Source organism: Pyrus communis, chromosome 9 (genome assembly GCF_963583255.1).
Source record: "Pyrus communis chromosome 9, drPyrComm1.1, whole genome shotgun sequence".
Classification (NCBI taxonomy): Eukaryota; Viridiplantae; Streptophyta; class Magnoliopsida; order Rosales; family Rosaceae; genus Pyrus; species Pyrus communis.
This window is the reverse complement of record NC_084811.1, coordinates 6,965,267-6,980,908: the sequence shown is the minus strand read 5'-3', so window position 1 is coordinate 6,980,908 and position 15,642 is coordinate 6,965,267. Positions and strand designations below refer to the sequence as shown.

Genomic DNA, 15,642 nt, shown 5'->3' with positions numbered 1-15,642 from the left:
AAGACTGAATTCCAACCAAATTGACCATCATAACCTCTAATCACCGTACACATGTTAATTTGTCAAGTACGCTTAATGTAATCAGTCATGTGTTTGTGTGGGAGGATGAGTAGGTTTTTTTTTATAAAAAAAAGGGGAAATAATATGGACAAAGCAAAGAAGTTGATGAAAAGAAAAAGAGCATGCTGAAGAGGGAGTTTGAAAAAGACTGGGTGACCTACCGACCTTCGGTTTAAATTTGATTGGCTTTCAAACAGACTATCATGTCGTCCATCGTCCATCTGTTGGAGCTCCTATCTGATATATGACCTGAAAGTCATTTCTCAACTATAAGCTAATTTGTTCCCTAAGCATCCAATTAGGCGGCATGCAGTAGATGTTTAGTATTTTATACTTCCCTGTACGCATTTCACTACCTACCAGATCTACATGTATTTGGCTTCTCACTTCCACTTCAATTAAGATGAAATGCCTAAGCATGCATCCAATTAAGATGAAATACCAAATACGTATGCCCTTATTTCTGCAATTAATTAATAGCTTAAAAATGTCAAAAAAATCTCCCAAAATCTTACCGGTCCGTTGGGATGTAGCTTGATGGTAATCGATCATGTCGTGTTTGCAGTGTTTGTATCATTTTCATAACGTACTCGATATCTTAACAGATTGTGTCGTATCAAATCCGTTCAAATAAACAGGTAATACAACCCAACCCAAATTTGACCCGTTAACATTAACGGGTAATATGACTTGGTTATTAACTTAAGCAAGAGTACTATTTGCTAGCGGAGCTTCTTTGGGAATGTCATTGTTTTTCTTATTTTAAAATATCGGGAATGAGAGCATCTCGGCATTACATTTACATATTATTTTGCATTTTCGCCGTATATAAATGTGAATTTTACTCCAATGGATGAATAAAGTTGGGAACTCATTTATTATCCGACCAACAAGAAATGTAAAATGCCTATTTCAAGCCATTTTGCGCTCTGGTAATTGAAAATTTGTTCTAATGTTTTGGTTTGTCTATAGAGTAGCACTGAAAACAAAAAATCCGTTCACAATAATGCAGCAATGTTTAATTGATTTAAATTTAGGGCTAGTTTAAATATTACATGTTATTTAAATATTACATGTTATTGACACATACACTTACACATTAACATTATTTGGTAAACAAATTTAATAAAAAAAAATGGTGACTCTAGTATTGATACCTTTATTAGGTTCATAATTATGCTAAAACATGTATAAGAAATTTGGTATTAACTACTTTGCTTCCAAATATACTCAAAATTATTACTAATGAATGGATAAAAAAACAAACCTCACTAATATAAGCATATCCAAATGGCCCACCAGCTGCTGGGTTGACCCATATACTTAATGTATAAGTTGTCCCAAACACTCAACAAAGTCCACCCGATTAACCAAATTAGTAACAAAAAGGATTAAATCAGATAAAGGGGAATTTAATAAGCATATTATAAACAGCATTTACCAGAAATATGCAGCTGGAAGCTGGTAAATTAAAAACTTTATGTAACATGTAAGAAATCACAGAGAAGACCTTGGGTTAGCTTAAGAATCTTGTCATAGATTACCATCGTCCACCTACCCTGGAAAAACGACATCACAGCCGTGCCTCTCGTCACCCTTTATAAGCTTGCGCTGGCAAGTCATGACCATGAACCCAACACCAATAGCAACAAAAACCATTAAGAAACGAAGTTTATCGTACTAGTACACTAGCTAATGCAAAGAGAATCAGAAAGAGTATTGAGAAATGGTGTGGTCGATTCGATTTCTTGTGCTTTTTCTGGCATGCGTTCTTCCTGCTTTGGTTGAGAGCAGAGTCCGACACTACAAGTTTAATGTAAGTACTGTTAACAACGTTGTTCTTGCTACATGGTTTATTGTTACATACATTACTACAAAAAAGGGTCACAGGTGACGGACTTTCATCGTCGTCTGCATGGAAATCGTGCCGTCGTCTATGTATACACTAATTGTGTTCTTGCTATGTATGGTATTTGTTCTGGCCATGAGGATCTTCATGCTCAATTTTACTACAATTGATTTTAATTTGTTGATACATGCATAGATAAATTATAAGTGTGGAAAAGATAATAGAAATGTCAAAGTGGAAAATTCAGATAAAACCAAAATCATATAATCTCAGACATGGATTTCTTAGATTTAAAGCTAGCTGAGAGGGCCAGTCCACTTAAGTAGTGCAAAGTTAAGGATTTATTACTCAAAAATGGAAAGTACATGTAAGCTGGTACACCCTCAAAACCTAAAAGTTACACATTTGGATAACTAATTAACTGCTTAGCTTTCTTAATACACTCAGTTAATCATAAGTCTTAACATGAAGATGTGAGTTGTGCTAGTTGGTTAGCGTAATACATCATTCTCTTAATTTGTACATAAGTTCGAATCTCTGTTCCTGTGACTTAAGAGTAGTTTAGAATATTAACTTTGATTTTTCCATTGTCATGTTGATAATGTGTGCAGGTGGTGCTGAGAAATAAAACTAAACTATGCTCAAGTAAGCCAATAGTTACCGTTAACGGCAAGTTCCCGGGGCCAACTCTCTATGCCAGGGAAGACGATAATGTGCTTGTCAAAGTTACCAACCATGTCAAGTATAACGTTTCCATTCACTGGTGAGAACTTAGTTGCCACCTTAATCATATACCACTTTATGATTAATCATTCGTCTAAATTACAGTAAAATTCAAATTAATTTTTGGACTGGCAGGCATGGTATCCGGCAACTACGAACCGGTTGGGCAGATGGTCCAGCATACATCACACAATGTCCAATTCCCCCAGGTCAAAGCTATGTGTACAACTTCACCATCACAGGGCAAAGAGGCACACTTCTTTGGCATGCACATATTAACTGGCTAAGGGCAACCGTCCATGGTGCCCTTGTAATTTTGCCCAAGCGTGGGGTGCCTTATCCATTCCCAGCGCCCCACAAGGAAGTAAATGTGGTATTAGGTGAGACTAAATTGATTTTCTTTCTTTCTAATAATAACACAATTAAGGTGATCAATGTTTGGGATTTTATATAATTTGATCTAAGAATATGAAAATTGCAGGTGAATGGTGGAAATCAGATACTGAAACTGTGATCAATCAGGCTCTCAAATCTGGTATAGCACCTAATGTATCAGATGCTCACACCATTAACGGTCATCCAGGCGTCGTTCCAAATTGTTCTTCAGAAGGTACGTAATGCTCTGAATAGAAATAAAATGTTGTTTGATAAGAGAACATTACTGATGATATTTACTAATGCAGGTGGCTTTACATTACCTGTGAAAAGCGGCAAGACTTACCTTCTACGAATCATCAATGCTGCGCTCAATGAGGAGCTCTTCTTCAAAATTGCAGGGCACAACTTGACCATAGTGGAAGTAGATGCCACATATGTGAAACCCTTCAAGACGGACACCATTGTGATTGCCCCGGGACAAACCACCAATGCCCTAGTCACGGCCAATCAAAACTCCGGCAAATACATGGTGGCAGCCTCGCCATTTATGGACTCTCCAATCGCCGTTGACAACCTCACTGCCACCGCCACTCTTCACTATACTGGCACACTTGCTAGCACACCTACAACGCTCACTAGCCCACCTCCCCAAAACGCAACCCAAGTTGCTAACAGCTTCATAAACTCTCTAAAAGCCCTAAATTCCAACAAATTTCCAGCCAAAGTCCCATTAAAAATCGATCACAATCTTTTGTTCACAGTTGGACTTGGGATTAATCCATGCCCCAGTTGCAAAGCTGGTAATGGAAGCAGAGTAGTGGCTAGTGTTAACAATGTCACATTTGTTATGCCAACCGCAGCTCTGCTTCAAGCACATTTTTTCAACAAAAGTGGGGTTTTTACTACGGATTTCCCCGGCAACCCGCCGACGGCTTTCAACTATTCTGGAGGTCCACCGGCTAATTCAAGCTTGGCAACTACAAATGGGACAAGGCTTTATAGGCTAGCTTATAACTCAACAGTTCAACTTGTGTTGCAAGACACTGGGACTATAGCCCCTGAGAACCACCCTATCCATTTGCATGGATACAATTTCTTTTCTGTGGGTAGGGGAGTTGGGAACTATAACCCCAAGACGGATCCTAAGAAGTTCAATCTTGTTGATCCTGTTGAAAGGAACACAGCTAATGTTCCATCCGGCGGATGGACAGCTATCCGATTTATCGCTGATAATCCAGGTAAATTCTATTCATTCAATCATCTTAAAAAACTTTCATATGTAACCTCTTTCTCACAACATACATGTAGAATCCACCATTATTTAATGGGATTCACACGCATGTTGTAGAGAGATGTCACACATGACCACTGCATACAGTTTTTAGTTGGTCTTAACTCTCCCCTCCCCAATTTGTGTATAAATTTTAGGAGTTTGGTTCATGCATTGCCATTTGGAAGTGCACACAACATGGGGGCTTAAGATGGCATTCTTGGTGGACAATGGTAAAGGACCTAATCAATCTCTTCTTCCACCTCCAAAGGATCTCCCAAAATGTTAACCTAGCCAAAAGGAGCCTCTGTTCTTGCAAGTAGAGAAACCTAACGAAAATTGAGCTGTGCAGACTCAAGGGCACACACATGGTCAAGAAGAAGAAGAAGAAGAAGAAGAAGAAAAAAAAAGAGAGGATGAATAAACAAACAAATTTATCTATATGTAGATTCAAGCTTTGTTGCTTGAGTGAATGAAACAATTTGCTCAAGCAAGTTTGAATTAATTTTTGGATTGCTGAAGTTGATAATATAAACTTTTTTTTTCTTTCTTTTTCTCAAGAATTAATATATGTATTGGTCTTGGATGTGCAAGTCTTTGTTTATGTATTTTAAAGTTGTGAAATGGGATTTTCAAATTTCCTTTTTATGATCTCCCTATTTATTTATTTTTTATTTTTTTACAAACGATAGTATTAGTGAATTAAATTATCAAATGTTAGGGAGGAGAGAGATCGATGAGAATTAAACCCACACTAAAATATATAGACATTATTATTAGGGGCATTTGGATCCAAGTCCAAAAAAATCACTTACTTCCAGATCAAGTCCAATTTCATTTGATTTGTTAGTATGTCCATTTTGCCCCTTAAAGGAAAAATAAAAATATATTTTAATTTGTTAAAGTTGAATTTCAAATGCCTTTATCTACTTTCTCATAAAAAAAATTTAAAAATCCATATACAAAAAGTGTAAGGTCCCACATCGTCCAGGGGAGTGATCCTTATATGTATATTCTCATCCCTACCTAGCACGAGGCTTTTTGGGAGCTCATTGGCTTCGGATTTCATGGGAACTCCGAAATTAAGCGAGTAGCGCGCGAGAGCAATCCCATGATGGGTGACCCACTGAGAAGTTCTCGTGTGAGTTCCCAGAAACAAAACCGTGATGGCGTGGTCGGGGCCCAAAACGGACAATATCGTGCTACGGTGGTGGAGCGGGCTCGGGATGTGGTGGACCCCGAGCCGGGATGTGACAACAAGTATGATAAGTTTATCACAAATAAAAGTAAAACAATTGTGAGAGGTAGATAAAAAAAATTAAAACCTGTGATAGATGGACGTAAGTTATGTGTTTTTGTCCACCTCTATGGGTGGAAAAGGGTTTTTATTCTACCTCTCTGGGTGGAATTAATTAATTTATTTTTATCTACCTCTTTTGGTGGAATGATTTATGCATCTTCAATCCTCCTTGTGTATAATTCATGGCGCACCCAATCCATCCTCCTCGTATGGCCAAAGTTTCTATATATCCATTTGATTCAATTTGTTTTAGTTTCTGTGCTTGTACCTTGGTGTTTGGGGATCTTTAATTATGATGCCATCTTAATTTGTTTGATATTCTCCCTTCTGTCCCAAAAAAACGAAACAAAATTTTGTTTACCTAAATTGGTGGAAGGCGCGGATCAAAGTGGAGCAGCAGTTTGGTGACTATGAGTGCTGGGGATGGAGGGTTTATTCCTTTGGTGGGGCATTTAGGATTTTATTTCCTAAATGCATAAGATTGACTAGTGCAATCTTTTTTTAATCCAATCAAATATATATTGATCATCTTTATGGAAGGAGGAGGAGCAGTAGATGAATATTATGGAAGAAATTGCTGGGTAGAATAATGCAAGAAGAGAAAGATATTGTGAGGGAGAAACAAGAAAAGAAAAATGAACGGTTTGTGGAAGGAGAAGGAAAAAATGAGATTTAAATCCCTAAAAATAATCCTATAATTAAGGATAAGATTAACTTTAATCACAAATTAAAAAAAAACAATAATTACTTGATTAGTCAATTTTTAAGGGTAAATGTGGTAAGAGAATACAAATAAGGTGATGGGGACAATAAATTACTGGACCTAACTCAAAAATTAAACAAAATTGGACTATAACTAATAATGGCTTGTAAAATTGAAGTTATATTAAGTTTTCCCTTATTATTTTTCGTCACTGCCTTAAAATGTTATCCATTTATCACCTCTCTTCAATATCTAAACTCTCAAACACAGCCGCATATTTGGAATTAAAGCAAATCCTAATAATGTCTCGGATCTCTACCAAGTAAATGACTTGCAATTAAAGCAAAAAAAAAAAAAAAAAAAAAAAACTTTAACGAAAAGCTTCACTTTAACGAAAAATTACATTTTTACACTAAAAAGTCAATCATAATACTATTCACTTTACCCTTTATTTTGTCCTTATCGTTAAAACTCAAAGTTTTTAAACCATTTTTATTAGTTTTCCTAAAAAAAAAAATCCTGATTTGGGGGCCATAAATTCATTAAAAAAAAAAAATCTCTAGTAATATGACATATTTTATAGAAAAGTGGTTTTTACACAAAATTTTTCTTCTTCATACTTATTTCTAGTTATCAGATTAATTTTTTTTAAAAAAAAATTAAATAGATGTTTCTGAAAAGAAAAAACTTATTATTAGAGGAAAGGAAAGTGTTCAAACTATTATATTAATAAAAAAGGAGAGATTTCAAATTCAGAGCTCATAGAATAGAAATTCTAAGGTTATCTCCGACCGAAATAGCTAGACATAGACCAGTACAGAATCATAGCCCTGCTAAAAATTATTTTAATAAATAGTGTCAGATCATATTCATATATCATCTCTAACCGAAGGCTGAAAGGGTTAAACATAGCCCCTCGATAATTTATGAGTGTTATGTTTTTATATTTTAAATTTATTGGTTAATTTAATTAAACTATTGTTGGTTGTTTTTAAATCTAGCTGTTGAATTTGAATCAATTAGGGTAAAGTACAAAAAACTACCTCAACTATGGGTCAAATGACACTTTCATACCTCATCTTTTAAAATTGACAATGTCATACCTCATCTTACGAATTTGTGTCAATGTTATACCTTCCGTTAGTTTGGCCGTTTATTTCTCAGTTAAATGCTGACGTGGCTTGATCCGGGACCCATTTTTATTAAAAAATTATTAAAAACAAAAAAAATCATTTAATATTATTAAAATATTAAAATAATAATAAAAAAGTACATAAAAAAATAAAAAACAAAACTCTCCTTTCGTGCATCTTGACACACCCCGACCCAGAAAGTCCACTTGGACCCTGAATCGAGCTGTGCTGGCCGACACCTGGAAGGTGACGAAGCCATAAAATGTGATAGTGTATAAAAAAGTGAATAAATTTGAATCTAAAAGTGTCTAAGTACCAGAGTGCGCTATGAGTGGGAGCGAACCCATTTCACACGCGATGTCAGAGTATAAGTAAGGTACAGTAGTGTGGGTAAGAATCATACCCTCAAAAATATCCATCAATGCTAAGATTCGCCACAGATTCTTGTCGATACAAACTCAGCAGTTAAAACCTGGAGGGCACCAAACAGAAGGTGTGAGTAAGCAATAAAACCAAGCTTCCCAAAGTTACTACCTCTCAAAAAGTAATGCCCCTAAATGTAAAACCCGTATCGTTTTCCATAAGACAGTACAACATATATACATATATCCAAACCATACTCAGAAATGACCAAAACCACGATTTGCCATCAAATCCACCATACATTAATAAGTAGGCCAAATAAACTAAATCAATACAAAGTGATATATCAGTCAGAGTCATCTAAAATGACATGTACAACTTATTCGTATCTCATCAATCATGGCTAGCATATAAGTCGGAGTCACCTCTAGTGACCTGTACGACTTATCCATATCTCATCAATCCTGGCTAGCATATAAGTCGGAGTCACCTCTAGTGACCTGTACGACTTATCCATATCTCATCAATCCTGGCTAGCATATAAGTCGGAGTCACCTCTAGTGACCTGTACGACTTATCCATATCTCATCAATCCTGGCTAGCATATAAGTCGGAGTCACCTCTAGTGACCTGTACGACTTATCCATATTTCATCAATCCTGGCTAGCATATAAGTTGGAGTCACCTCTAGTGACCTGTACGACTTATCTATATCTCATCAACCCTGGCTAGCATATAAGTCGGAGTCACCTCTAGTGACCTGTACGACTTATCTATATCTCATCAATCCTGGCTAGTATATAGCTCAATAAGTATACCTGCACACGAGTCGGAACCACCTAAAGTGGTCTGTACGACAGGCCTGGGTGTAATATAAATATACGCTCTAGTGCTACGATCACGTGAAGACTGTGCGAATAATTGCGGGTCACCTACGAGTCGGAACCACCTAAAGTGGTCTGTACGACAGGACTGTGCACCTACCTTGGATCCAAGTGGTCTTTTTGATTGGCTGTAAGCTTCACTTTTATTTTCTAATTGGTTCCTTGTCGCTTTAATTTAATTGGTCCACTAATCCTACAAGATGGGAATTCAAATATTTAAATAACCAATTTCAAACGTCCATAAGTATACCGTTATAATCCGGACTCGCAAACGGATTTCGCCTATACGTTCGTACCAAAGAGTACTACGAGGATATGCTTAAAGAATAAGTCCCACATCTCTCAAGTCGATGGTCAACGGAAGTCAAAGTCCTTGCCTCTAGGGCAATTTCGTAAATTCACGCTTTTAAAATAAAATAAAAACGTAAAATTTGGAACGGGTTGTCACACATCTCCCCTCTCTCTCTTCCCCATCATCTTCCTGCAACCCAGAAAAGAAGAAGGAGAAAGAAGAAGAAGAAGAAGAAGAGAAAAAAAAAAAACCCAAACCAAACCAAACCCAGTTCATCCCCCCTCCCCCCACCACAAACCCAACCCCCTGCAACCTAGAAAGGAGGAGGAAGAAGAAGGAAACAAAAAAAAAAAAAAAAAAAAAAACAACAATGGGAAACCCAGTTCGTCCCCCTTGCAGAAGAAGAAGAAGAAGAAGAAGAAAAAGAAGAGGGAAGCAGAAGAAGAGAGAAGGAAGGAAACCCCCCCCCCCAACCCAACCCGGAGAAGAAGAAGAAGAAGAAGAAGAAGAAGAGGGAAGCAGAATAAGAGAGAAGAAAAAAAAAAAAAAAACAACGGCAAACCCGTCCCCTCCACCCACCCAACCTGCAGAAGAAGAAGAAGAAGAGGGAAGCAGAAGAAGAGAGAAGAAAAAAAAAAAAAAAAAAACAACGGGAAACCCTTCACCCACCCCACCCAACCTGCAGAAGAAGAAGAAGAGAGAAGAAAAAAAAAAAAAAAAAAAATTACCCAGTTCGTCCGACCCCCCTCGCACCCACCCTCTACCCTCCACATCCATTCCCCCAACACCCCCCCTGCCGCCCATTTTCTCCTCGCCCAGGAGAATGAGTTTTTTTTCTGGGTTTTTTTTTTTTTTTTTTTTGGGTTGTAGGTAGTGGGTGCGGGGTTGGGTGCAGAGGGTGGGGTGCGAAGGTGGGGAGGTTGGGTGCGTGGGTGTGGGGAGAAGAGGGGGTGAGGAGCAGGGAAAACAAATTGGTTTTTTTTTTTTTTTCCTCTTCTGTTTTTCTGGGTTGCAGTTGCAGAAAAGGGAAGAAGATGAAGATGGGGAGAAGGGAGAGAAGGGGGAAGGGACGAATTGATGTTGTTTTTTTTTTTTTTTAAATAACTTTTCTTTATTATTTTAATATTTTAATAATATTAAATGATTTTTTTTTGTTTTTAATAATTTTTTAATAAAAATGGGTCTCGAATCAAGCCACGTCAGCATTTAACTGAGAAATAAACAGCCAAGCTAACGGAAGGTATAACATTGACACAAATTCATAAGATGAGGTATGACATTGTCAATTTTAAAAGATGAGGTATGAAAATGTCATTTGACCCATAGTTGAGGTAGTTTTTTGTACTTTACCCAATCAATTATTACAACTGAGAAGCTGGGTGGCTAAGAGGAGGCTACATTTGGTCAGCCTGATGCCTTTTTGGCCAAATAATGACATATGAGCTCCATAGAATTATAACATAGCCATAAGTTGGAGATGGCCTAAGGGAATTTTTCACAGACTCTCTGCCATCTCACTGTCTAACGACAATTTCTATGTCAACATTATAAAACATTGTGTCAAAAGCTTGAGATGACACAGTGTTCATAGAGAGTCCCACTTTTAAGAAAGTCCTCTTAACATTTCTCTTACATTTAAGTAGTCTATAGTTAGTTACAAAATTGGGGAATGTTCTAATTTCCATTTACAAAGAGACATTACTCGTCGAGTGTGTCACTTTGCAATACAAACTTGCAGTTACTTTTTGTATAAATAGTTTAATAAACTTTTCGGTAAACTTCCACTTTTCTTTTTTCCTTTCTCAATAATGCAAACCAATTACTACTCCCAACTTTTCCTGCAATTAGTCCCTTTTCACTCTACTTTATATAGAAATTAGAGATAACCAAATAAAAACACTTCATCACAAACCTTTTTTTGTTAATATACATCAATATTGTGTTGGGATGTCGACGTGAGAATGTGGCTTTGCATGAAATAGTCATTTGAGGAGGTTTTTCATTTTTGTGTCATTCAAAGATCCGAAAATGCTTCTCGTAGTCTTCTTGGTCCGTATAAATATGAACTATTATGGTGAAACCACTAGCTGGTTCTTAAAAAAGTAAAAAACAGAAAATAAACCCAGGTTTATATGAACCCATTTTACCTTACCACTTGAGTTAATTGCAAGGGCCGGCATGATAAGTTTTGTGTTCAGAAGATTTTAGAATTTGATTTGAAATATTTGTTACCTCATATCGCAAGGACCAATATATATGTTGAAATACAATATATTTTATATAGAAATTTAACATGATTGGTTATTTATTTGACTTTGTTCATATATACAAACCCATAAGATGTATAAGCTTCAATTTCATGCACTAGTAAAAATTTAAGAGAGTTTATAGATTAGTTATAAGAAGAAAACGACTAAAAGACAAGTACTCCTAACAAGTACCCTAATACTTTTCTAATGTACATGCGTATGGCATTATATATGCAAGTGCACTTGTAACGACAGTTATTCACGAATTTCAACACACTTAATTAATTATGATTTTCACACTAATTAATAATTAATAATCCCTTGCCCATGTGTGTAGGATTACTACTTGATACTACAATCCAGTAGTATTTTTCTTTATTAGTTCTCTCATAGATTTTAAGTTCAATTCTTATCAAAAGTAAATTTAAACTGTATCATTGCAATCTCATTAAGCAGTCTCTTTCTTAATGTAAATAATATTTTTTGTTCAAAAAAATAATCTCACATTTTCAAAAAATATAATATAAAGTTCTATCTGGGATTTTTTACAGGAAAAAAATAAATTGGTCTGTTTCTGTGCGCAATTACCAAAAGGCCTACATGCGCATTCTGTCACCAATCAGCGAATCACAGGCTGTCAATTTCAAAGTCTCAACATTTAGTTCAGTTGGGCATCTCTCTCCCTGGTTTCTCTCTACTCTTTCCCCTTCTCTCTCTACTCGCTGCGCCCACAAACCCATACCACCAATCAGAATTCGACAACTTGACCTCTCTTTCACTCTCCATCTCTCTCTCTACTTTGTTCCTGTTCCATAGATCGCTCAGTCTCACAATCCCCCTTCTGCGTTCACTCCTTTCTCGCTCTTCTCCTCTTCTCTCTAGCTTTAACTCCAAAAGCTGCAAACCCAGCAAAAGAAAACATCAACTTTCTCCTCTGCAGCTCAGCTATGCAAAAAGCACTCTCCTTTTTCCACTTTCCTTAATTGGGTTCTTGTTTTCTTTTCTGGGTTTTCGTTATAATCGTCTGAAGTTTTCATTTCTCTCTGCCAGCTTCCATCTTTCTTGGAAACTTGATCTGGGTTTTACTCCTTTCGATGTATTTCTGAATTGGCTGTCTAGGGTTTATCTTTGGCAATCCAAGATCTAATATTTTCGAACTTGCTTATTGGATTTCCCCTTGGGTTTTGTAAAGGTTGGGTATTTTTCAGATTCCACAACCCGTGCTTGCGTTAAATCCCCCGAGATTCCTTTCCAAATACTACGCCTTCATTAAAGCCTATTTGGTCACAGGGACCTCCACTTCTCTGCATTTCCTATCTGGGTTTTCTCTCTCTTTGAGCTTTCAAAGAGAGAGAGGAGAGAGAAACACTCATTGGCATACTTGCTATGTGATTCAATTGTTGCCCAGATCGGCCAAACTATTTGAAAAAAACCATGTTCCGAGGAATGGAAATTTTGTCTCCAAATCTGCAAAACTCCAATTGGTTGTTTCAAGAGAGCAAGGGAGCCGATTGGACTGCAGAAGAGAACAAGCTATTCGAAAATGCTCTCGCTTTATACGATAAGGACACGCCCGAGCGGTGGCTCAGTGTGGCGGCTATGATCCCCGGAAAGACTGTTGGAGATGTCATCAAACAGTACAAGGAATTAGAAGAAGATATCAGTGATATCGAAGCCGGGCTTATCCCAATTCCTGGTTACACCAGTAACAATTTCACATTGGAGTGGGTTAACAACCAGGGATTTGACGGGTTGAAGCAGTTTTACAGTGTTGGTGGAAAGCGAGGCGCCTCGACTAGGCCCGCTGATCAGGAGAGAAAGAAAGGAGTGCCATGGACAGAAGAAGAACACAGGTACACTTACTTATTGAATATGTGATATATTTATTTGTCCTGGTATTTGTTGAGAGCTTTAATCCCATGTCGGGGATTTAAAGCCTTATTTACTTACTTGAAACCAATTAAAGCTTAGAAGATAAACATAAAGTACAGTTAAAAATCCAGCTGAACAAAGTTAAACGGTATATAGAGCTTCTTAAGCCGAGATTACGATGTTTTGAGGGCTAAAGTCTGTTTGATCTGGTAAATTAGGTTTAATTCGTACAATTTAATATACACATGAACAGTAAATACTCTGTTTAAAATATTGGCTTAATAGAAAAGTGCTTTTGGATTTGCTTGCTAGTGGTGTTCTGCTGCAGCTTTTGATGTTGAAGCTTCTGTAAATATTGTACTACAGGCAATTTCTGATGGGCCTTAAAAAGTATGGAAAAGGTGACTGGAGAAACATCTCTCGAAATTTTGTGACCACAAGGACGCCCACTCAGGTTGCTAGTCATGCACAAAAGTACTTTATCAGGCAACTCACAGGAGGGAAGGACAAGAGAAGATCTAGCATCCATGATATCACAACAGTCAATCTCCCCGACGTGATACCGGCCTCACCTGACAATACTAAGAGCCCGCCATCATCGGCTCATTCCTCAACCGTGGTGCAGCAGCCACACCAGCATCAGAAGTTGACTGGCACGAGCATTGACTGGAAATCACCCGATGAGGGACAGCATTTGGTTGGTTCTGCAAATGGGAACAACAATTTCATGGGACCGTTTTGTGGGATATCTACACACGTACCTAAGCTTGAGGAGCAAAGTTTTCTGAGTGGCAATCTTCATGGATCTCAGTTTGGACATTACAATGCGAGGTTTGAGATGCAATCAATGCGATATCAGTGAACGTTCGTGCATTAGTTCGATGTTTTGGAGTGGGAGAAGGATGCGTTACTCGACCTATGGTGGACAAAAGTTGATGAGGACCTTGAGTTAGTCCCTAGCTCTACAAAAAGATCAGTTAGTTCATCTTCGTATTTACATGAAGCTTTGAGCTTTATGATCACTTGTAATGTTCTGGTTGTGTGCTTTGGGAGTTTTGAGTAAATAGTCAGAAACGAGAGAGTAATCTGGGATTGAAAATTTGCATCTGTTTATATATATTCTATATCAAGTATAATTTTCTGCAAAAAGTGATTTTATGGTACATCCCCATTTGCTTTTAAGATTTTTTTGCACAGTTAAACCATCGTTGCGGTATATAACTGTAGCATTTGAATCAAAACCCAAAAGTCGTGGAACGGGTAGATTCTTGAGTGAAACCGAGATTATTATTCTCCATTAGTATCTTGTCTGTTACATGACTTATATCCAGTGGTCGATTTAAAATTCAAACTTTGAGGGTCTCAGTGTTAAAGTGCAAGTTACTTTAGATATAAATAAAGCGGGAAACACACAAAAAAAATTTAGTTTATTCACTAAGGTATTTCGTAGAAAACTTGGTGAGATTGTCGTCGTAAGTCAAACTATGTTGCGCACATGTCAACATATATCGACATATACCGAAGCAATCTGATGAGTAATATCAAGAAAATTGTTGAGTGTTGTCGATACAACTTATCGAGATATGCTTAGCAGACATTACATCAAACACTTGAGAGGCTCAAAAGAGATCCATACCAAACATTCGGAATGTCCTCAAAAGATCTTTACATGTATATTTCCTGAACTCAGTGGTCCTGGAACCACCTTGGTACCAATACACATCCACCACTGCTTGTATAAATGCATGCATAAATCTGTTTATGTGCTTTAAAACTATCACAGTATTAACTTCATTACTATCTCTTTGTCACGAAATGTTAGTATCTCTCTTGTCACGTTGATACTAAAATAATTTAATGCAAGAAAAAAGAACTATGCTTGGTTTTACCCAATCCATGTCATGGATGCTCGAGTCCAGTGGATTACTTCAAGCGACAAAAATATAATTGGATCTCTTCACCCCTTATTCGTTTCGGTAAAGAAGGATTTTATATCATGCATCTGACTGCCCCTTAACTGGATCGAATCTTGACCGTAAGCTAAGACCAAGAGCCACTAATTCAAGTGAGAGGAATCAAAATACTCATTCATATTAGAAAAATACACAACTCAAAAGGAATTTAGTGCGAGAGTTAATAGAAAAAACAAAGGCAAGATTAACATAATAAGTGTTTAAAAGGAAAAAAAATTGCGAGGGGTCACATATGGTGGTTTACCCCCTCGGCCGCATATGCACATTTCCCCTTATCTGATTGTATGTTTAATGAATATAGTAATTTCTCTCAAAAACGATCTTGTGGAATGTAATAAACTTGTAGTTGAAGTAATTAAGAGCGTTTATTATGCACTTAAAAATCTTATGTTCAAAACTCAAATAATTCAACAGAAATTCTGATTTTGTGAAATAATTCTCTACAAAGAGCCGTACAACAAAATAAATTAAAAACCGTTCAAATTCCCTCTCCCTCCCTCAAAAGCAAGCCAATTGTCAGTGATATCTGGATAGCCTTGGATTTTGGTTGACTGCCAATTGTAATCAACAAGAGGAATCATGGTTTAATGATT

General features: G+C 37.0%; 2 protein-coding genes across 2 annotated transcripts; both read left to right on the top strand.

Moving 5' to 3' along the window:
- The first annotated feature begins 1,709 nt into the window (after window positions 1-1,709).
- LOC137745960 (laccase-4-like) lies at window positions 1,710-4,673 on the top strand. The gene is made up of 6 exons (XM_068485991.1): window positions 1,710-1,876; window positions 2,521-2,672; window positions 2,768-3,012; window positions 3,114-3,242; window positions 3,316-4,248; window positions 4,439-4,673. The coding sequence occupies exons 1-6, from the start codon at window positions 1,787-1,789 to the stop codon at window positions 4,567-4,569; spliced, it is 1,680 nt and encodes a 559-aa protein (XP_068342092.1). The 5' UTR covers window positions 1,710-1,786; the 3' UTR covers window positions 4,570-4,673.
- A 7,208-nt stretch (window positions 4,674-11,881) lies between these two features.
- On the top strand, window positions 11,882-14,256 carry LOC137745579 (transcription factor DIVARICATA-like). Its single transcript, XM_068485552.1, has 2 exons — window positions 11,882-13,057; window positions 13,443-14,256. The coding sequence occupies exons 1-2, from the start codon at window positions 12,639-12,641 to the stop codon at window positions 13,936-13,938; spliced, it is 915 nt and encodes a 304-aa protein (XP_068341653.1). The 5' UTR covers window positions 11,882-12,638; the 3' UTR covers window positions 13,939-14,256.
- The last annotated feature ends 1,386 nt before the right edge of the window (window positions 14,257-15,642 follow it).